The sequence below is a fragment of the Geotrypetes seraphini genome, chromosome 14 (assembly GCF_902459505.1).
Source record: "Geotrypetes seraphini chromosome 14, aGeoSer1.1, whole genome shotgun sequence".
Classification (NCBI taxonomy): Eukaryota; Metazoa; Chordata; class Amphibia; order Gymnophiona; family Dermophiidae; genus Geotrypetes; species Geotrypetes seraphini.
The window spans coordinates 28702100-28723967 of NC_047097.1; the positions used below are offsets into that span (position 1 = coordinate 28702100).

Here is a 21868-nt window from a genome sequence, read left to right on the forward strand (position 1 = left end):
GTACTCAATCTTCTGTAAGGTCTTGAGACAGGGAGAGGGAGGAAGTAGGAGGCATCAGAAATATGTGTCTCATTTCCTCCCCTTCCCTCCCCAGGAAGGGGGCGAAAAGCAAGAATGAGGGCTGTGGTGTCGGGCTACTAGAGAATGACACAGGGACAAAATTTTACTCGTCCCCACAGGAACTCATTTTCCCGTCCTGGCGAGTTCTTTTCCTGTCCCTGCCCCATTCCTGCAAGCTCTGTCCTCATCTGCACAAGCCTCAAACACTTTAAAATCATAAGTGTTTGAGGCTTGTGTGGTTATGGCAGAGCTTACAGGAGCACACGGACGGAGAAATTGAGTTATCCCAGGACAAGCAGGCAGCATATTCTTGACTGATGGGTGACGGCACCGACGGAGCCCCGATACGGACAATTTTAGAGTGATTGCACTCTAAGAACTTGGAAAGTTCTAGCAGGCCGCACCGCGCACGCGCGAGTGCCTTCCCACCCGACAGAGGCGCGCGGTCCCCAGTTTCTTAGTTTTCACGGAGCTAAGAAGACGCACTTTCAACAGATGTTGAAAATTTTTTCTCTAACGCCTTCCCGCTCGCATAAACTTTTTCGGTATTTTATTCCCTTCTTTACTTATTTTCTTTAAAAAAAAAAAAAGAAGAATTTTCTTTTCTTTTTTTCTCATTTTTTCGGGTTCGCCCCGGCGGGACCTGCTGCCACCATCGAGGCCTCGGCCTTCGATTTGGCAGAAGCCGTTTTTACGTTCATGCCCCCCCCAACCCGGTTTTAAGAAGTGCCAGCGGTGCGCGAGGCCCATTTCTCTCACCGACCCGCACAACTGGTGCTTACAGTGCCTCGGTCCTGACCATCAGGCGTCCTCCTGCACCCGCTGTGCCACTCTGAAAAAGAGAACTCTTAAAAACCACCAAATTCAACAGCGGTTATTGTTTGGTACCGAGATGTCGGATTCAGCGGCACCGACTCCGACTTCGGCCCCGATGCAGTCGGCACCTACTTCATCGACACCGCGCGATACCGCGCCGGCGTTGCATTCCTCAGGTAATCCGGCTAAGAAGCCTTCCCCGCTGGAGCGCCCTCCGGTCTCAGTGGCAGCGAGCCCAATCCTGCCGACCTCGAGGCGCCCACGGAAGCGCTCCGCTCCGATTGAGGTTAGCCCTTCGACCTTGGGTTCCTCTTCGGAGTGTAGAGCGGCACCAAAGGTACCGCAGAAGAAAAAAGCGGTACCGGTGCCTTCGCTGGACGAGCGAATTGCCGCCGTCCTGCAAGTTCAGCTTAAAGAGCAATTGCAGCAGCTCCTGCCTGCTCTTCTGACACCGAGCCTTCCAGTCCCAGTCCGGTCTGAGCTACCGGTACCGGCAGTGGAGCAGCCTCTTTTATCGGCATCCACTTTGTCGGTACCGGTACAAACAGCTTCCTCGGTATCCATGCCAGTTTTAGCGCCGGAACCGAGGTCTTTACACCAGGCGGTGCAAACCTCGGCACCGGCACGCCCGATAACATCTCCCGGTACTGTTTCACAGAGGTCTGGTAAGTCGACTCACAAAACTCGACACCTAGAACCCTCCACACCGGAGTCTCGGGACCGTAGTTTTCAGGTGAGGGACCCTGATCTGTGGGGTGATTCAGAGGAGCCGCTTCTCTCTGAGGGAGAGTGTTCGTCAGGGGACGAGGACCCTTCTGTATTAGATCCGTCCTCTAAGCCTGATGCATCTTCTTTTACCTCTTTTCTCAAAGAAATTTGCGACTCTCTCTCTATTCCCTTGGAGGCTGAATCCAAAAAATCCAAGGCATTTCTCGATGCACTGGACTTTGACCAGCCTCCAAGGGAATTCTTGAAATTGCCTCTCCATGATATTTTGCGAGAGACTTTCTATAAAAATCTAGAGACACCTTTGACCATTCCAGGAGCTCCTCGCAAACTCCTTGATGGACTCCTTGAATAAGGTCATACCTATTCCTGGCTTTGACAAACCGCAACTCCCCCATGAGTCTTTACTAGTGGAATCTACTTTAAAGAAATCCACAGGGGCTAGTGTATACGCCTCTGTCCCTCCTGGCAGAGAAGGTAAGGCCATGGATAAGTTGGGCAAGCGGTTGTATCAGAATGCGATGCTGGCTAATAGATCTGGGAACTATGCTTTTCATTTTTCGTTCTACCTTAAGCATCTCATTCAGAATTTGTCATCTTTTGAAAAATACCTCCCTAACCGTAAAAGATCTGCTTTTCGCCAAACTTCTTCATCGCTCTTACAACTCCGTAAGTTCATGGTCAGATCGATCTATGACACCTTTGAGCTGACCTCTCGGGCCACAGCTATGTCGGTGGCCATGCGTCGCCTGGCCTGGCTCAGAGTTTCAGAACTTGATGTCAATCATCAGGATCGAATGGCTAATGCACCTTGCCTGGGGGATGAGCTGTTTGGAGAATCCATGGACTCCACTACACAAAAGCTCTCAGCTCATGAGACCAGGTGGTATACTCTTCTCAAAACAAAAAGGAAGACCCCACCTACCAGGCCTTTTCGCCAGCAGTCGGCCTACCAGCGTAGATTTGTGGCTTGTCCTTTACCACAGGCCCCGCAACAACCCAGGCGTCAGAGGCAACAACAGAGACAAGCTGCTAGACCAGCACAGCAGCAACAACAAGTGAAGCCTCCCCCTTCACAAAAATCCACTCAACCCTTTTGACTTGGTTCTCCAGGACATAGCCAGTCTCCATCCTGCTGCCCACCTTCCGCAGGGGGACGCCTTACTCTTTTCATAAGCCGTTGGGAAACCATCACCTCGGATCAGTGGGTCCTCAACATCATCCGCCACGGCTACTCTCTCAACTTTCAGACACTTCCTGCCCAAAGTCTGCCAAGAGAGTCTGCTTTGAACACTCCTCAGGTTTCACTCCTTCTTCAGGAGGTTCAATCCCTCCTCCTTCTGAACGCCATAGAGGAAGTTCCTCTAGATCAAAAGGGGCAGGGGTTCTACTCCCGTTATTTCCTAGTCCCCAAAAAAACAGGAGATCTCAGACCCATCCTAGATCTTCGCGATCTCAACAAATGCTTAGTCAAAGAGAAATTCAGAATGCTCTCTTTAGCCACTCTTTACCCTCTTCTCAATCAAGGCGACTGGCTATGTTCCCTCGATCTCAAAGAAGCATACACTCACATACCGATCAATCTGGCCTCCAGACAGTACCTACGCTTCATGATCAATCGTTGTCATTACCAGTACAAGGTACTACCCTTCGGTCTTGCCTCCTCTCCAAGAGTGTTCACCAAATGTCTGATTGTGGTGGCTGCTTTTCTGCGTTCCCACCACCTTCAGGTGTTTCCTTACCTGGACGATTGGTTGATAAAGGCCAATTCATCTCAAACAGTACTTCAGGCCACCAACCAGACCATCCTATTTCTACGTTTGCTGGGGTTCGAGATCAATCTACCCAAATCTCATCAAACCCACGCAGAGACTTCAATTCATTGGAGCAGTCTTGGACACAGTCCTCATGAGAGCGTTCCTGCCGTACAACCGTCTTCAAACGCTTCAATCTCTATGTCAGCAGGTGCTTCCACAACGTTCCATCTCTGCCAAGCAAATGATGATACTCTTGGGTCACATGGCCTCCACAGTTCATGTCACACCACTTGCACGTCTTCACCTGCGCACTCCTCAATGGACCCTAGCTACCCAGTGGTCCCAAGCGATGGATCCTTGCTCACGTCACATATCTGTAACATCATCTCTTCGTCAGTCTCTACAATGGTGGTTGATATCCTCAAATCTCTCCAGAGGTCTTCTGTTCCATCTACCTCCTCATCAACTTGTCATCACCACCGACGCCTCCCCTTATGCCTGGGGGGCTCATTTGAACGAGTTCCAAATTCAAGGACTTTGGACAGCTCAGGAAATGAAGCATCACATCAATTTCTTGGAACTCAGAGCAATGTTTTATGCCCTCAAGGCATTCCAACATCTTCTCTTTCCTCAAGTCCTCCTGCTGTGCACAGACAATCAAGTTGCGATGTACTACATCAACAAGCAGGGTGGGACGGGCTCTCGCCTCTTGTGCCAAGAAGCCCAGAAGATTTGGGCTTGGGCCACATATCGCCATCTATTCCTGAAAGCTATCTACATTCAGGGAGAACAGAATTCCTTGGCGGACAAGCTCAGCAGAATTCTCCAGCCTCACGAGTGGACACTCGATCCTTTAACTCTGCAGTCCATCTTAGCTCAGTGGGGCACTCCTCAGATAGACCTCTATGCAGCTCCTCACAATCACCAGCTGCCCCTATTTTGCTCCAGACTATACTCTCCTCACCGTCTGGCAGCGGATGCATTTCTCCTCGATTGGTCCAATCTGTTCCTGTACGCTTTCCCTCCTCTACCTCTCATGTTAAGAACCTTGTTCAAGCTCAAGAGGGAACGAGCCACCATGATTCTGATTGCTCCACGGTGGCCCAGGCAACATTGGTTCTCCCTTCTACTTCAACTCAGTTCCAGGGAGCCTTTTCTTCTTCCATTGTTTCCTTCGCTGCTTACGCAACATCAGGAGACCCTTCTGCATCCCAACCTTCAGTCTCTGCTCCTGACAGCTTGGTTTCTCTCGGGCTGACTTCTCATGATACTCTTTTGTCTCAGCCTGTTCGTTCCATTCTGGATGCCTCCAGGAAACCGGCCACTCTGCAATGTTACCATCAGAAGTGGACACGTTTGTCTTCCTGGTGTCTTCTTCATCATCATGATCCCACTTCCCTTGCAGTGGAGACCTTGTTGGATTATCTTCTTTCTTTGTCTGACTCTGGCCTCAAGTCTACTTCAATCAGAGTCCACCTCAATGCTATTGCTGCTTTTCATGAGCCAGTCCATGGAAAACTCCTCTCAGCTCATCCCTTGGTGTCCAGGTTCATGCGGGGTCTTTTTAATGTGAAACCACCTCTTAAAGCCCCTCCTGTTATCTGGGATCTCAATGTAGTTCTTTCCGCCTTAATGAAGCCTCCATTTGAACCTTTGGCTACCGCTTCTTTCAAGTTTCTCACTTGGAAGGTACTTTTCCTTATTGCTCTTACCTCTGCCAGGAGGGTCAGTGAGCAACATGCACTAGTTGCGGATCCACCTTTTACAGTCTTCCATCATGACAAGGTGGTTCTGCGTACGCATCCAAAGTTTCTCCCTAAGGTTGTCTCTGAATTCCATCTCAACCAATCCATTGTTCTGCCTGTCTTCTTTCCGAAACCTCACTCGCATTCTGGAGAACAGGCTCTGCATACTTTGGACTGTAAGCGGGCTCTGGCTTACTATTTAGACCGTACTAAGCCCCACAGATCAGCTCCCCAACTCTTTCTGTCCTTTGATCCGAATAAATTAGGACGTCCTGTTACTAAACGTACATTGTCAAATTGGCTTGCAGCGTGCATTTCATTTTGTTATGCTCAGTCCGGACTGACACGGCCCATAAAGTTAGAGCTATGGCAGCATCTGTGGCTTTCCTCCGTTCCACGCCTATTGAGGAAATCTGCAAGGCTGCTACATGGTCCTCAGTTCACACTTTTACATCTCACTATTGTCTGGATGCATTCTCCAGACGGGATGGACACTTCGGCCAATCTGTTTTGCAAAATTTGCTTTCCTAATGGCCAACCTTCCCTCCATCCCTCTTTTTGTTAGCTTGGAGGTCACCCATCAGTCAAGAATATGCTGCCTGCTTGTCCTGGGATAAAGCACAGTTACTTACCGTAACAGGTGTTATCCAGGGACAGCAGGCAGATATTCTTGCGTCCCACCCACCTCCCCAGGTTGGCTTCTTAGCTGGCTTATCCTAACTGGGGACCGCACGCCTCTGTCGGGCAGGAAGGCACGTGCGCGGTGCAGCCTGCTAGAACTTTCCAAGTTCTTAGAGTGCAATCACTCTAAAATTGTCCGTACCGGGGCTCCGTCGGTGCCGTCACCCATCAGTCAAGAATATCTGCCTGCTGTCCCTGGATAACACCTGTTACGGTAAGTAACTGTGCTTTCCTGCAGGGACGGGGACAAATTTATCCCCGTGTCATTCTCTAGGGGCTACTTTATCAGCATTTGAACAGTCATGAGAACAGAAGCTGTAGGTTGCTGTAGAACAGAGGTTCTCAAATGTTTTGGTTGTGTGTACCACTTATGTACCTCTAAAAAGTTCAAGGACTCCAATTCAGCCTGACCTCCCTTCCCTCTGTAACAAGCCTTTCCTCATTAGCACTCTTTATCTCTGCTCTCTTTCCTTTCTCTACCAGTCTCTTTCTTCATTTCCAGTCAGTCCTCAACAGTATGGGGGGGGGGGGGTGTTTCTGTTCCTCCCCCATCTAATTCTCCCAAATTTCTCTTCTTTTATCTTTACCATTACCTGCTTGTGTCTCTCCCTCACAGTTATATCGAAGAGAGGAGATTGGATTAGCCCTTCCTTTGAGAGAGACTTTCATTTCCTCTCTCCTCCTGCCTTTGCCAGTTTGTGGTGTTTTACTTCTTTCATTAAAGGCTGCCAATTCTAAAATAGGACTAAAAGTAATAAACTTCCCCCCCCCCCCATTGTCTCGAAACGAAAAAACAAAAAAACTTTTTGCATATCTGGAGGAGGTAGCGTGGTGGTTAGAGCTGTTGCCTCAGCCCCCGAAGTTGCGCGTTTGATCCCAGCTTGCTCCTTGTGACTCTGGGCAAGTCACTTAACCAGGTACCACAGTTAGATTGTGAGCCTGCCAGGACAGATAGGGAAAATGCTTAAAGAGTATCTTATTACTATTCATGAATCTCTTAATGAAAAGGCAGTTAATAAATCTAAAATAATAAATAAATAAAATACAGTTTGCAGAAGTCTTGAAGGGCTCATTATACTAGAGAGACATTTAAATGTCAGCTGCAGTTATGCAAGGATTATTAGCCAAGCATTTGCAATACATTACAAAACTGGCAAGAAAGAAACCCTACACTTCCAGTGGGGATAAACACGAAGGCTAATCACGCTTTCCTTTCAGTTATAAAGCTTTTAGCATGTTTACCTTTTTTGTTCATTTCATGCTTGAGTACCTGAATGGTAAACCACTTAGGCTATAAATGGTATATAAATACTAAAATTAATCAATTTCATTTCGACTTAAAGTGAGTGCCATAGGTGACTCGCTCACTAGAGAGGCATTAGATAGTTTTTGGAAAATGTAGCTGAATTGTTGGGAAATTATCAACCAAAAACTAGGGAAATAGAGCAGAATTGAAAGAGAATTAATTTTATGGCTACAATTTTGAACAGAAGCAAAAAGATTGTAATCATTGAGTAGTGCTTTTTTTTAAAAGGATGCAAACAACTAAAAGAGTTTAAATATTGTGGTCTAGAATTACCCAATTAGAGTACTAGGTGATAACCAGGACAAGCCTGGGTCAAATCCCACTATGGCTTCTTGTGACCTTGGGCAAGTCACTTAACTATTGCTTCTGGTTCAGATTAAGATGTGAGCCCTCTAGGGACAAGGAAATACTGTACCCAAATGTAACTCACCTTAACCTACAACTGAAAAAGACACAAGCCCCAAATCCTGATAAATAAATATGCACTCTCTCTTTTATGTTCATTGTTCAGTTTGTCATGCTGTGCCAGAGGACTTCACAAATATTTTAGGTTGGGGCTACTTTGCTCTTCTTCAGCTCATGTGGATCCAGCCAGAGATCTTCCCACGCAAGGCCACAACTTTGCTGACCAGGATGTGTCGGTGACACCCACCCCACCAAACCCAAACATTTTTTTCCTCGTATCCTCGGTGAGGTGATCATTTCCAAATGAATTCTCATCTATTGAGAAATGCCTTCTCCTTGAAACATGGTATGTTAGACAGATTGTGAGCCTCCCGAGACAGTACCTGAATGTGGCTCTCTCATCCACATTCCCTTTTCTGTTGTGAAGTGGGATAGAGAGGCAGAGAATAACAGAAAAAAAGCCGGAATGAAGAGGGCCATTCGCCCCCCAGGTCTTGCACTGTACATTCATACTTTAACATGCATTAATATAACATTTCAAGTTAAATTAAAACTTGATATAGTCGCCTATTAAAAAATTTCTAGGCAAAATTAACATTTTTTTAAATGTTAATAATGCCAAGCTAACGACATACTGGAAGATGGAGGATAGAAGGGGAGGAACTGCATTTGTTATAGGATAGTTGAACAATTAAGGTAAGAACATATTGTAAGGGGGGAAAAAAATTAAGAAGAATTTTAATTAGAAACAGGTGTTTAAAAAACTAGCGCTACAATGAGGATACATTTTAAAATCTATAATGAGAAGGCAAGTGGCTTTTCCGTTTCCCTTTAAAACCTGGTCAAGTAATTTTTCCTCCCTTAATTCTAGGGGTAGGACATTCCACAGCTGAGGAGCTGTGACGGAGAAGATTTCTAAGCGTCTTGTACCAATTATTTTAAAGAGGGAACGTTTAATAATTGTTGATTGATGGATTTAAGTGCGTGCAGCGGCGAAAGCTAGAAGGATGCTAGGTTGCGTAGGGAGAGGTATGGCCAGTAGGAAAAAGAAGGTATTGATGCCCCTGTATAAGACTTTGGTGAGACCTCATTTAGAATATTGTGTACAATTCTGGAGGCCGCACCTTCAAAAAGATATAAAAAGGATAGAGTCGGTCCAGAGGAAGGCTACTAAAATGGTGGGTGGTCTTCGTGATGAGGCATATAAGGACAGAGTTAAAGATCTCAATCTGTAGACGTTGGAGGAAAGGCGGGACAGGGGAGATATGATAGAGATGTTTAAATACCTATGTAATGTAAATGCGCATGAGTCGAGTCTCTTTCATTTGAAAGGAAACTGCAATGAGAGGGCATAGGATGAAGTTAAGAGGTGATCTAAGGAAATACTTTTTTACAGAAAGGGTGGTAGATGCGTGGAATAGTCTCCCAGAAGAGGTGGAGACAGAGACTCTGTCTGAATTCAAGAGAGCCTGGAATAGGTACGTAGGGTCTCTCGGAGAGAGAAAGAGATAATGGTTACTGCGGATGGGCAGACTGGATGGGCCATTTGGCCTTTATCTGCCATGTTTCTATGTGTATAAATTTTGGCTTTTTTGTATTAATCTGCACATAGTTTTATAGAGCAGTTCCTATATAGGAAGTTTGTTTACTTTGCTACTCTTCTGTATACCAGCCACCTGGAATGCACACAAACAGTGGTATCTGCCATCTGTTGGCAACATCTAAAAAAAGATCACCTGAACAGACAGACTCCACCTCTGCAGGTGTGGAAAGCAGATCTGAAACGGGAAATGACTCAGGGTAAAGTGCCCTGTGCGAGTCTGTGATCTCAAGAAGTGACATAGGCAGAAATGAGATCTGTCTTGCTATATAAGGGACACAGACTGTAGAAGCCTACTGGTACGGGCCTTAGTTCCTTACAGCTGCATTTGCCATCTAAGCACTATTTAATGAGGTTATTTGTTTTGTTTCATACTATCCTCTTCTCTCTGTTTATCCCACATATTATGAATTCCATCACCTTCCCCAGGCATTAACCTACCTCTGTGTGAAAAAAGTATTTTCTGACGTTACTCCTAGGTCTCCACCCTGCAACCTCTGTTCATGTCCTCTAGTTTTACTATTTCTCTGTCTATGAAAAAAATGTATTTACTTTAGTATTTATATACCACTTATAGCCTAAGTCAAACTGTGTGCTATGGCACAGTGGTGTGACTCAGAGATTCTGGGTGTGCCATGAGAGATACCAGAATTCTGCTTTATTTTTAAAAATTCCCTTCATAAGTATACACTAGAATAAATAACATGTGCGTTGTGTATGCAAGAGTTTGTCAATGTTATGAGTGTCTGTGTATGTAAGGATACAACCGCCCAGACAAGCATCAATTTTTTGACTTCGACTCAGAATAGTTAATCTCTGGAACACATTGCCAGGGGTTGTGGTAAGATCAGATAGCGTAACTGGTTTTAAGAAAGGTTTGGACAAGTTCCTGGAGGAAAAGTCTCTTACTGAGAAAGACATGGGAGAAGCCACTGCTTGCCCTGGATTGGTAGCATGGAATATTGCTACTCCTTGGGTTTTGGCCAGATCCTAGTTAGAACGGGCTACTGGGGTTGATGGACCCAGTAAGGCTATTCTTATTTTCTTATTCCCAAAGGTTTGCGCTACCTCCCAGAAAACCATTATCTGTACTCAGTCCTCTGATGCCAGATGCCCGCTAGTCTCTCTTACAGAGGAGGGTTTTTTCTTCCTTAAAAGGGATAGGAAGGATGCTTTTTGTACTGGAGGTAAGCATTTGAATGAGAGCCTGATTAGAGGTAGGTGGTGATCCAAGGATGCAGTGAGCCAGTTGCTGTGGAAAGCAGGGAAACCCAGCTCTCATGTCAATGATACACTTTACTGCACTCCTTTCCCCTTTTAACAGGAAGAGATAACTGATTGCATGCCTTGTTACTGGTTGGCAGCTCACAGTCTGAACAGCTTTTGCTGAGGCTCCACCGGCTATCATATGCTGTCTTTTGTACTCGAGTATTCTTGAGATGGGAAGAGGCATTCCTTGTTTGTACCCCCACTTTCTTCCCATTCCGGTACTTCTCCAGAAACCCCAGATAGATGATCTTCCTTGTGTCCAGTGCTGGCAGCTCCTGTACTGGCAGTTTATGGGTGCCAGGTTTCTAGCTTCTCATTGTACTGTCCTCTGAAGGATTCAGTGTCGGTGCAGTCCTGTGGACAGTGCGTCATGCAATGATGCCCACTGTGACACCCTCCGTTCTGACAGGTTATGTACCTGTGGTTTGTGGGAGGAAGAGGTGGCATGAAGTTATGAAAAAATTCAGCTTTTTGTAAATTTTCAATCATCACCTTAACAATAACTTAGAGCAGTGATTCCCAACCCTGTCCTGGAGGAACACCAGGCCAATCGGGTTTTCAGGCTAGCCCTAATGAATATGCATGAGAGAGATTTGCATATGATGGAAGTGATAGGCATCCAAATTTGCTTCATGCATATTCATTAGGGCTAGCCTGAAAACCCAATTGGCCTGGTGTTCCTCCAGGACAGGGTTGGGAACCACTGACTTAGAGGATATATATATTTTTTAATATTAATCTAAACCCTTGGGTTTGATGGTGAGCTTCTAGTTTTCCTTGGTTGCTTATGTAGGAGACTGCAACTGAACATTGCTGTGCTTTCTTTAGTAGATAGATGTTTAGGAAAATAACTTAAAAAAATATTCTTCTTGCCGAGTGTTATGCAACTGTTGACTGATAGAATCATGATCTTTAGATGGAACATGATAACAGCTGAATGTTTTGTGAGAGGTGAGGGAAGAAGCTCCCAGAGGATAACAGCAAATTATCCCCCCTCCTTTACAAAGCCATGCTAGCGTTTTTAGCGCCAGCTGTGGTAGTAACAGCTCGGACGCTCTTAGGAATTCTGTGAGCAGCGGAACTGTTACCGCGGCGGCTGGCACTAAAAAACTAGCCTGGCTTTGTAAAAGAGGGGGTAAAAATTATATATTCTGCTTAGACAGTGGTGGTTTTTAATGTATATAAACTTGTGTTAGCATAAATAATAGCTAAGAGTTGATTGTAATACATAAATTATGATGAAATAGTATTCAGTAGCATGCACCTTTATAGCAGTCTCATTTTCATGCAGCGTTAGGTCTTCATTACATGGTCCCCCAGGAGTCATCTTGTTTGTTGCCCGAGGCTAGGAATGTAATGTTGTTGCTCTGACAGTATTCTGAATAATTTAACGTGCTGCCATCTGGACACAAGACAAAGACAAACTTTGTACCTGATTAAATGAACTATTTCATAGTTAGTACAATGTATCAGTGATACTGGAGTCAAGTAACTTTAGAAAATAGGTGGGGTTGATCTTGAGCAATTACTTTATGTAACAAAGTGTGGGCTGTAATCTATTTTATGGTGCAGTACTATGCTAGGGTGGAGAGAAATTGTACTTCCATCCCTTATCCTGTACTGGGCTTGTTTGTCTTGTAAGTCATGTAATTGCTATATTAATTTTTTGTTTCTCTGTATACTGTCATAAATTGTTTTTAGAATTGTGCATTGCCTTGAATACATGATTAGGTGATTAATCAAAATTTTAAATAAACTTGAAACTTAAATTTGAATAAACTTTAAATCTGTTAGGCTTAAGTATGGTTCTGCTTGGCCATTTGGCAGACTGAGTTGCTGGACAGATTCTAGCCTGATATACCAGTTTGTGCTCAGTCTCCAGTTTGTGCTGGTAGCAATGAGGCATATAACTCATTCATAAGGACTATACCAGTCTACAAGTTAACAGTAGGGAAATTAGCAGGTAATTTCTCCTTCTCCATGCTTGACTCCATTTATCATGTTAGAATTTATTCTCGTGTGAATTTCCCACTTCCATGGTTCTTAGGTGTTTTGAAATTCCTGCAGATCTTCCTTTTTTATTTTTTTTTTAAGTATTTTAACATTTTCCATTGCAACCCTCATTCATGTGTGCTTCTTTTTTTAAACAGGCAAAATGAATGCGATACTAGAAACACCCGAGATGCCTGCCGTCTTTGATGGCGTGAAGCTGGCTGTGGTTGCTGCAGCACTTTACATTATCATCCGCTGCCTGAACCTTAAATGCCCGACTGCTTCTCCAGAACTAATTTTCCAGGATACACCTTTGTCCCATTTTTTAATCAAATCTTGCCCATTGCTGACCAAAGAGTAAGTAATTGCTGCAGTGTTTCCTTCTATTTATTACTACATTGGTTTCTGAAGTTGTGCTATAGTTTATCACTCATTTTAAGTATGAAAGTTGTGAGTAGATGCTAGAGAGAAGCTTGTAGCATCTTTGGATAGCAGATCCTAGGCAAAATGATTGGCACAATTTCTCCTGTTGCTTTTTCTCTGCATTTTCATCAACTGCTCGATCTTAACAGTGTACAATGTCTAATATCTTTGATGTATCTTCATTTCGTTTGATATATCTTGATGAAAACAGGAATTCTATCTTTTATGTCAAAGGTCAATAACTGTGGAATGCTCTCCCAGAAAAAAATATGAGCTTTAAAAGATCTGAAGATGTTTAAGACCACATTAAAACTATTTCAAAAGGCATTCTGTTATATTTACTCAGGAGTCCATACATTAGTTATTAGAGAGCTGCACAGGGATGATGGAAATCCCGTGGAACCTGCGGAGATCCCGTGGGAATTCCCCCTCAGCTCACAGGGAATCCCCTCAGGTGATGGGGATCCTATGGGGAATCCCCTCGTGGTCACAGGGATCCCACCGGGTTGGAGGCAGATCGAGGGGCTCAAATACCTTGGTGCGCCTCCTTTTCCTGCCCTCCATCCACACTCGCTCCTCTACAAAGCAGCGTGCAGTGCTCCCAGCATGCCACCCATGGCTGACCTGGAAGCTTTCCCTCTGACATCAACCTGTGTAGGGCCCATGGCCTTCAAAGAAGTGCAGCTGGAAGGCAGGAAGGAGGTAACTGACCTGGATGGCTTTGGTAAAGTCTTGTGGAAGGGGGGAAGAAAAGGAGGGACCGGACGTTGGACCAAGGAAGGGAGAGAGAGGGGGCATGTACTTGGGATAAAGAAGGGAGCGCTTTGGGATATGGGAGGGGCCCAAACCTGGGACACAGAAGAAGGGAGTGGGCATGAACTTGGGACATAGGAGAGAGGAAGGGAAAGAGATGCTGAGGTGGGGGGAGGAAATAGAAAGGTAGAATTGTTGGACGTGAGTATATAAGTGAGAGGGAAAGAGAGATGGTGCATACTGGGAATGGAAAAAAGAGGAGATTTTTTGGTCATGGGAGGAGAGGAATGAGAACAGATGCATAGGGAAGAAAAAGAGGATAGGGAGAAATGTGGTGGTAGTGGAGAGGGAACAGCAGGACAGATTGAAAGGGATGCAAGAGGGAGGAATGTTGGGCATAGTGGATGAGAAAGGGAAAAATGTTGGATGTGGCAGTAGAGGGGATGGAAGAAATGCACCCTGGATCCCTCTCTCTTTCCCAGCTCCCTTTGCAGCAAGGGAGGGAATGAGAGGAAGAGAGATGTTGCACATGGGGGTGGAGGAGAGAGGAAGAAATACTGTGCAGGAGTGGTGAGGGGAAAAAGAGGGAGATTGATCCAGAACAGAAGGGAGTAAGGATGCTCGAGTGGGTGCTCACCTGGGAAGTGGCGATCATCAAACGGTTTGGTTTGATATAACGGCTAAAGTGGAGAGCGGCCGCACGATACTTAAAGTCCTAGATTTCAAACATACGGACTTTAATGCAATGGGAGAGTACCTGAAGAAAGAGCTGTTAGGATGGGAGGACATAAGAGAAATGGAAAGACAGTGGTCTAAGCTGAAAGGAGCGATAAAAATGGCAACAGACCTTTATGTAAAGAAAATTAATAAAAACAAGAGAAAAAGGAAGCCGATATGGTTTTCCAAACTAGTGGCGGAGAAAATAAAGGCAAAAAAACTAAAACTTAACCTTATATACCTGGTCTTCAACCAAAGGGAACTCGATGCGATTAACAATAAATTAAAAAAATAAAGTAAACTTAAATGTAGTACAAGAGAGTTAGTTTTCAAAATGTTTAGCGAATAAAAAAGTTTTTAAAAGTTTACGGAAGAGTTGCACGGGAACAGAAATCAAGCCCGTCCCTGCCTATCCTTGGTGGAATTAAACCCATCCCTGCTGGAATCAAATATGTCCCCGCCCATCTCTGCTGGATTCTCGAATCCGTCCCCGCCCATCCCTATAAACTTTAGAAGTAGTTATTTAATTTAATTATGCTACTGAATTAAAGGCTCTGGTAGAAAACCATTTACAAATAAACAAAAACATCTTATTGTCCCGATCTTATTCAGTTAATATTGATGGTAATATTTCTAATTCCTGGCAACCTCCTTGCTGAGTTCCCCAGGGCTCTCCGCTTTCCCCAATTTTGTTCAATCTTTATATGACAACTTTGAATATTTATAAGCTTTTTACTTATGCGGATGACATTTTTATACTGATTGAGATTGATCCAAATATTACCAGTTTAACTTTTAAAAGAAATCACTGTATCTCTAAACTTGAAACTTGGGCTATGTCTGTCCAGATGAAGCTAAATGCAGCTAAAACTAAACTTCTGTGGTTAGACCCAAAATTGGATTATCTTCCTTCCACTGTACTTTTGGATTCTGGAGCCTCCCTACAAATTAAGTTCTCTTCTAAGATTTTGGGAATACTTTTTGATTCTTCTCTTACTTTTAAGGATTAAATAAACTTTCTAGTTAAGAAATGTTTTTTCAGCTTACGAATGTTGAGGAAGGTCAGATCTCTTTTCCATCAACGTCATTTTTCTGTTTTGATTATTGTAACGCATTTATCTTGGCATCACTAAGAACTGCCTTCAAAGACTCCAATTGATTCAGAATACCGCCACAAAGTTGATCTATGGAAAGCAATTGCATTGGAGGTTTGTGAGCGAACTGTTGAAGCTGTGACTGGAACTGCTGGTGGAGGAATTCTTCGAGTTCGTCCTTTTTTTACGGAGCGATATCAAAGTGCGCTCCGAACCAGCTTAACAACTCTTCCATTTTATTTCTTTTTGGTAAGTTGTTTAAAAGTGTAGGCGGTTTGCTTGCGGATTTGGGGGGAGGGTGTGAGGAGACCCATAGGTTCAGTTAATACTGTACTTGATACTGTACCCTCGGATAGGGGGGAGGGTATTCGATGGAACCTTGCAGTTCTTTTAAATTCCAGGACATATATGGGCATTTTTGTATTTAAACCTTAAGGTTGGAAGGTATGACGATATGAGAGTACTCTTGGGGGGGGGGGGGGGGGGGTTTCATTATTCTAACTTGGCTGTTACTTTCAATTGCAGGAGATATGGAGGCACAGGGGGTGTTCAACACTAAGGTCAGAGCACGCAGATTCACAGATGAAGAGCTTGATGTTCTTGTAGATGGTGTGGTGGAAAAGTTTAAAGATCTTTCCAGAACACAGGGCTTTCCTCTGGGATGAAACTGGCTATTTGGTCCAAAATAGCTTCTGATGTTAGCGCCCTTGATGTTTGTAAACACACTGTCTTGCAATGCAAGCACCGTTGCAGGACATCCTTGGCGTGGTAAAGGCCAAGTTCAGAAAGATATACCGGCAGTGGCCCTCCATGTGCTGTATAGCTGACTGACCTGGAGTGTCGTGTATTTCAGACCATGCGTCCTGAACAGATAATGGGTGTCCCTGGTGATATGGATACATCAGTGCCACCCAGCGATGATGAAAAAAGGTGACTTTAATGTCCTTTTTTGGGGTTAGTTCACATTTCTACGTTCCATGTTTTATGCTGCTGTTCCAACTGATTTGTGTTTTATCTTATAGCGGAAACACATTCTATTGTGTCTAATGGCCAGGGAGGGGCTGAAGGCGCCCTAGACATAAAAGAAGACATAAAAGAAGATTGTGTACTGTTGAACCTCCAACGTCTAGGAATGCAGAGGAAGGTGAGCTGGGATCTAGGGAGGATGGTATGTTTTATTGTACATTACATATGTCTGTCATCTCAAATTCCGTTCTCTATCTTCCTTCAGAGGAGGCACAGGAGGGGACATCGGGTGTTGGAAGAGGACAGAAAAGGAGATGTACAGTGGTTGACCAAGTTTCAGCTACGCCGAATATGAATCTTGAAGATGGTGAGTTGTGATTTCAGGAGGGTGGGATGGATTCTTGTACAGTACATATTTAAGTCTATTATCTAAAATAACTGCTTTGTTTCTTCCTTCAGAGCATACACAGGAGTTGTGTGTCTCTTTACAGGGTCAGGTCGGGGGTCATCTTGTGTGTCACCGGACCTTTATGCAGACGAAGGTGAGTTGTTTGCAAGGTGTGAGTGTTGGGTGAATGTTTGTTTGTTTTTAATCTATTTTTTTTTTTACTTTTAGAACGTTCTCAATTGTCCTACCCTGTGGATCAAATTCCGACCACAATGCAAGATGATGAAGATGAGAAAGTGGAACAGACAGTGTTCACACAGCAATCATGCCCTTTTGTCTCCTCGACCTTCCCTGCCAGGTGTCCCCTCGAAGGCAAGGCAGGTCCTAGGGAGAGGGCATGTGAGGGCCCGTGGGGACAGGCAAGCTTGGGACGCACTTATTCATATCCTGCAGTCTGCTGTGGCTGATCAACAGAGGTGGAACAATGATGTGCATAATGTATTGAGAAACATTGGTGAAGGTGCACATGCAATGTCTCAGAATATTGCTAGCCTTAGCACAGCGATGCAGACACATACTAATGCTATGCTTGATCTCCATAGGCAGAATCAGGATCTCCATAAAAAAATATTATGGATCTCCATGAGAACACTAATGATCTAGGGATCTGCGGAGACATAACCATGCGCTGATTAATGTGATTGTGGAGCAACAGAGGCATAACCAGGGACTGATGAAGGAGGTCGTTAGACATAGTGAGGCTTTGCAGACCTTGATGCAGTCCCGAACTGTAACTCCCACTTGTACTCCATAAGGTTCAGTAGGTATGTAACTTAATTGGTATACTTTTTTATTTTTCATATGTAGTTCAAGGGGTCAGGCTATGATAACAATACATGCAATGCTTTAGCTCCACAGGTTCAAATCATCATGTGTATACTGTGGCTCCACCAGCGGAACACCCTATGGCTCCCCCTGATACCCCCTGTATTGCACCTACAGTCTCTTCTAGCCCTATCATACATGATGAGTATCCTCCCTGTGTGAGATGAAGCACTCCCTTTCAGCATATGTATACACCATTCATCACTGTAATTTCTCCTTTCAAGGTGTGAAAGATACTAATCTGTTCACTGCTTTATATCCACAGGTTCGAACCCTATGGCTCCTCATGCGTCCACCACTATGGCACATCCCTTATGTTCAATCCCTATCATATGTGGTAAGTAACCTCCATGTGCAAGATCTTCAACCCCCGACACTCCTTCATTGTTATTTCTCCATTCCTGGTGTGCGAGATACTAATCTGTACACCGCTTTATCTCTACAGGTTCGAACCATGTATATAGTTTGGCCCCCAACTGCGGAACTCCCCCTGGCTCCACATGCATCCCCCACTGTGGAACATCCGGTATCTTCTAGCCCCATCATACGCGGTAAGTAACCTCTATGTGCAAGATCTTCAACCCCCTACCTTATGTGTACCCCATTTCTAATTGTGATTTCTTTAGCACTCTCCAGACCAGTAGAGGTTAACTTTACGAATGGGTATATATCTAATCATGACCAGCAGGTGGAGACTGAAAACAAAACTTTGGGACAGTATATCCTAGCCCCTCCTCTCTATTTCCCTCAGTCTTCTTTCAGTCTCCAGCAGGTGTTGAGTGATCTGTACCCATCTCCCTTGGTAGGGCTGTTGGAATTTGTTTAGGGGGTTTATTGTCCCTGTTTTTAGCCGGACGGAGCTTGGGCGGACTCTGTTTGGGGGTTCGTCCGACCTCGGGGGTGTTAAACCCGGCGGGTCACGAGCGGGGTCCCTCCCCCCACTTCCTCCACCTCCCCACATTTTTTTAGAGGAGCCTCAGCAGTATCCCTTGCCCCCTAAGTCAAGCAAGGCATATTGCTTCGAGAGCCTGTGGAGTCTGTTCTGTAAAAAAAAAAAAAAAAAATCCTGAGGTAGTGCTGGTCTGAAGGGTTGTTTCCCTTTAAGAAAACTGTATTTTCTTTAGCACTCTCCAGACCAGTAGAGGTTAACTTTACGATTGGGTATATATCTAATCATGACCAGCAGGTGGAGACTGAAAACAAAACTTTGGGACAGTATATCCTAGCCCCTCCTCTCTATTTCCCTCAGTCTTCTTTCAGTCTCCAGCAGGTGTTGAGTGATCTGTACCCATCTCCCTTGGTAGGGCTGTTGGAATTTGTTTAGAGGTTTATTGTCCCTGTTTTTAGCCGGACGGAGCTTGGACGGACTCTGTTTGGGGGTTCGTCCGACCTCGGGGGTGTCAAACCCGGCGGGTCACGAGCGGGGTCCCTCCCCCCACTTCCTCCACCTCCCCATATTTTTTTAGAGGAGCCTCAGCAGTAAGCCTTGCCCCCTAAATCAAGCAAGGCATATTGCTTCGAGAGCCTGTGGAGTCTGTTCTGTAAAAAAAAAAAAAAAAAAAAATCCTGAGGTAGTGCTGGTCTGGAGGGTTGTATCCCTTTAAGAAAACTGTATTTTACTGTATTTTTTCAACTAACCGGCACTTTTTTTACAGCTAGGTCGCGTATGGAGCAATGAGCACTTCTAAAGGGAAAAAGTGCTCATTGTGCTCCAGACGCGAGGCACTCGCGGCCGGCCTGTGCAAGCGGTGTTCAGGCCGGTGCGGTGGAGGAGCTCCGTCGGCAGCGGCTGCAGGCGCCCAGAGCTCCCCGCCGATGGTGCCTCGCGAGTCGGCAGGGAACGGTGGAGAAGCCCGGTCTTCTCCGTCCGCCCACGGAGGGATTCCCCGAGCCGCCGACGGTCGGGTTTTAGAGGATTCCCTCTCAGCTGATATTTTGACAGCTGATGCCGGCTTGCCTGTTTTAGCGGCTGAGACTATTCAGGTCTCTCAGCCGCTTCAGGCTGTGGAGGGAGCTGTTTTGGCGGGAAAGACGCCATCTTCTCTGTCTGGCCCCTCCATTTTGTCTTCCACCTCAGGTGACCTTCCCCCTGTTTTGTCTAAGCAGGGGCAGGTTTCTGCTGGGTCCCCTGCTGTGGCAGGGAGTCCCTTGGGACCCTCGGGGGGTTTTTCCCCTGATTTTTTCTTTTCATTATGCAAAGCCTATTTTCAGGCGGCTGGGGGTCCCGGTTGCGCCCAGGGGGTCTCGGGGGGTGGGGTTTCCTCCGCGCTCCCTGCGGCTTTGCCTCTCTCGTCTGACGTGACGTCCCCTCCGCCGCCTCTCTTGTCCAAGCGTCCGCGGGTGTCGTGGGACGAGGATTTGTGGTCGGAGGAACGTGTCGGTATGGAGGAGGACCTGGACCCTTCTGAGGAATTCCAGGACCCTCTGGAGGGGACGGAAGCTGGCGGCGGGTTGTCGGGTTTCCCGTTCTCCAGTGACGAGGCGTCCGTGGTGCGCCTTTTTCAGAGAGATGAGCTGCCTGACCTTATTCAACAGGTTTCTTCGGCTTTGCGTTTTGAGGACGCGCCGCCGGAGACTCCGCGTGTGGGGGACCCTCTGTTACGAGGGATCCGTTCCGTTTCCCGCTCTTTTCCTATGCATCAGGATATTCGGGATATTATTCTTGAGCAGTGGAAAACGCCGGAGACGCCGTTTCGGCTGGCGCGCAGCATGGCTCGCCTGTATCCCATTCCTGAAGGGGATCGGGCTACGTTAGCTTCGCCAGTCGTGGATGCGGTGGTCTCGGCTATTTCCAAGCGGCATACCGTGCCTGTTGAGGGCGGTTCTGCCTTGCGGGACTCTGAGGAGCGCAAATTGGAGAACATCCTTAAGCAAAATTTTCAAGTCTCTGCTTTTGGGGTCCAGGCGGCTATTTGTGGGGGACTGGTCGCTCGCGCCGTGTTTCGGTGGGCGGAGCGGGTCTTGGATCGAGAGTCTGACGACTGGTCTCTGGTGGATCAGGAGGTAGCAAAGATTGAGATGGCTGCCTCATTCCTCTCGGATGCTCTGTATGACTTGGTGCGGATCTCGGCTAAGTCCATGGCTTTTGGCGTGGCCGCAAGGCGTGTGTTGTGGCTGCGCGCTTGGGCGGCGGATGCTGCGTCCAAAGCTAAGCTTACTAAATTTCCCTTTCGGGGGTCGTTTTTATTTGGAGAGGACTTGGATAAGTTAATTCAGACTCTGTCGGACTCGAAAGTTCCCCGTTTGCCGGAGGACCGTGCCCGCCCGGCGTCTCGGGGGGGTGCGGCCCGGGGGCGTTTGCGGGAATTTCGCAAGTATCGCCCTGGGCGTGGGGCTGCTTCTTTCCAGTCTCCGGGGTTTTCCCGGGGTCGGTTCTTCCAGCGCATGCAGCCCTTTCGGGGGGCCCGTCGGGGGGCAGGGAACCCCTCCGCCGGTTCCCCCGCTTCCCGTCCTGCACAATGACGCCTTGCCGGCGCCCCCCTTGGTTCCGGTGGGGGCCCGGCTGCGCGACTTTTTTCCCAAATGGGCCGAGATCACGTCCGATCAGTGGGTCCTGGAGGTGGTGCGGGACGGTTATGCCCTGGAGTTCGCCCGCTCTCTGCCGGATTTTTTCCTCGCTTCTCCGTGTCAGACTCCGGGGAAGAAGCAGGCTTTTCGCCAGACCCTTCAGCGCTTGCTAGATCTCAGGGCAGTAGTTCCGGTGCCCCCCCCGGAGTGGGGCACGGGCAGGTACTCCATTTACTTTGTGGTGCCCAAGAAGGAGGGGACTTTTCGGCCCATCCTCGATTTGAAAGGGGTCAACAGGGCTCTCAAGGTTCCCTCTTTCCGTATGGAAACGCTGCGGTCGGTCATTCTGGCGGTTCAGCCGGGGGAGTTTCTCACTTCTCTCGATCTGACGGAGGCCTAATTGCATGTTCCTATTCGGACCTCTCATCAGCGTTTCCTGCGCTTTGCGATCTTGGGTCGGCACTATCAGTTCTGTGCGCTTCCCTTTGGGCTGGCCACGGCTCCCCGGACGTTCACCAAGGTGATGGTGGTCGTCGCGGCAGCCTTGCGGTCGGAGGGCATTCTGGTACACCCCTACCTGGACGACTGGTTAATTCGGGCCAAGTCGTTGCAGGAAAGCTACCGGGTTACGGCTCGGGTGGTGGAGTTTCTCCGGTCGCTGGGCTGGGTGGTCAACCTTTCCAAGAGTCGGTTGGTTCCGGCTCAGCGTCTGGAGTACCTCGGGGTGCTGTTCGACACCTCCTTGGGGAAGGTCTTCCTCCCAGAGGCCCGGGTGAGC

The 21868-nt window shown here is 46.7% G+C and overlaps 1 protein-coding gene across 3 annotated transcripts in view; it reads left to right on the plus strand.

Moving 5' to 3' along the window:
- ABHD2 (abhydrolase domain containing 2, acylglycerol lipase) overlaps nucleotides 1-21868 on the plus strand; it is a 189109-nt gene that overhangs the window by 26082 nt on the left and 141159 nt on the right. For all 3 annotated transcript variants that reach the window (XM_033920668.1, XM_033920667.1, XM_033920666.1), the window contains exon 2: nucleotides 12516-12714. In XM_033920668.1, the coding sequence (XP_033776559.1) occupies nucleotides 12521-12714 (194 nt within the window). In that variant the 5' untranslated portion in view covers nucleotides 12516-12520. The remainder of the gene's footprint in view (nucleotides 1-12515; nucleotides 12715-21868) is intronic.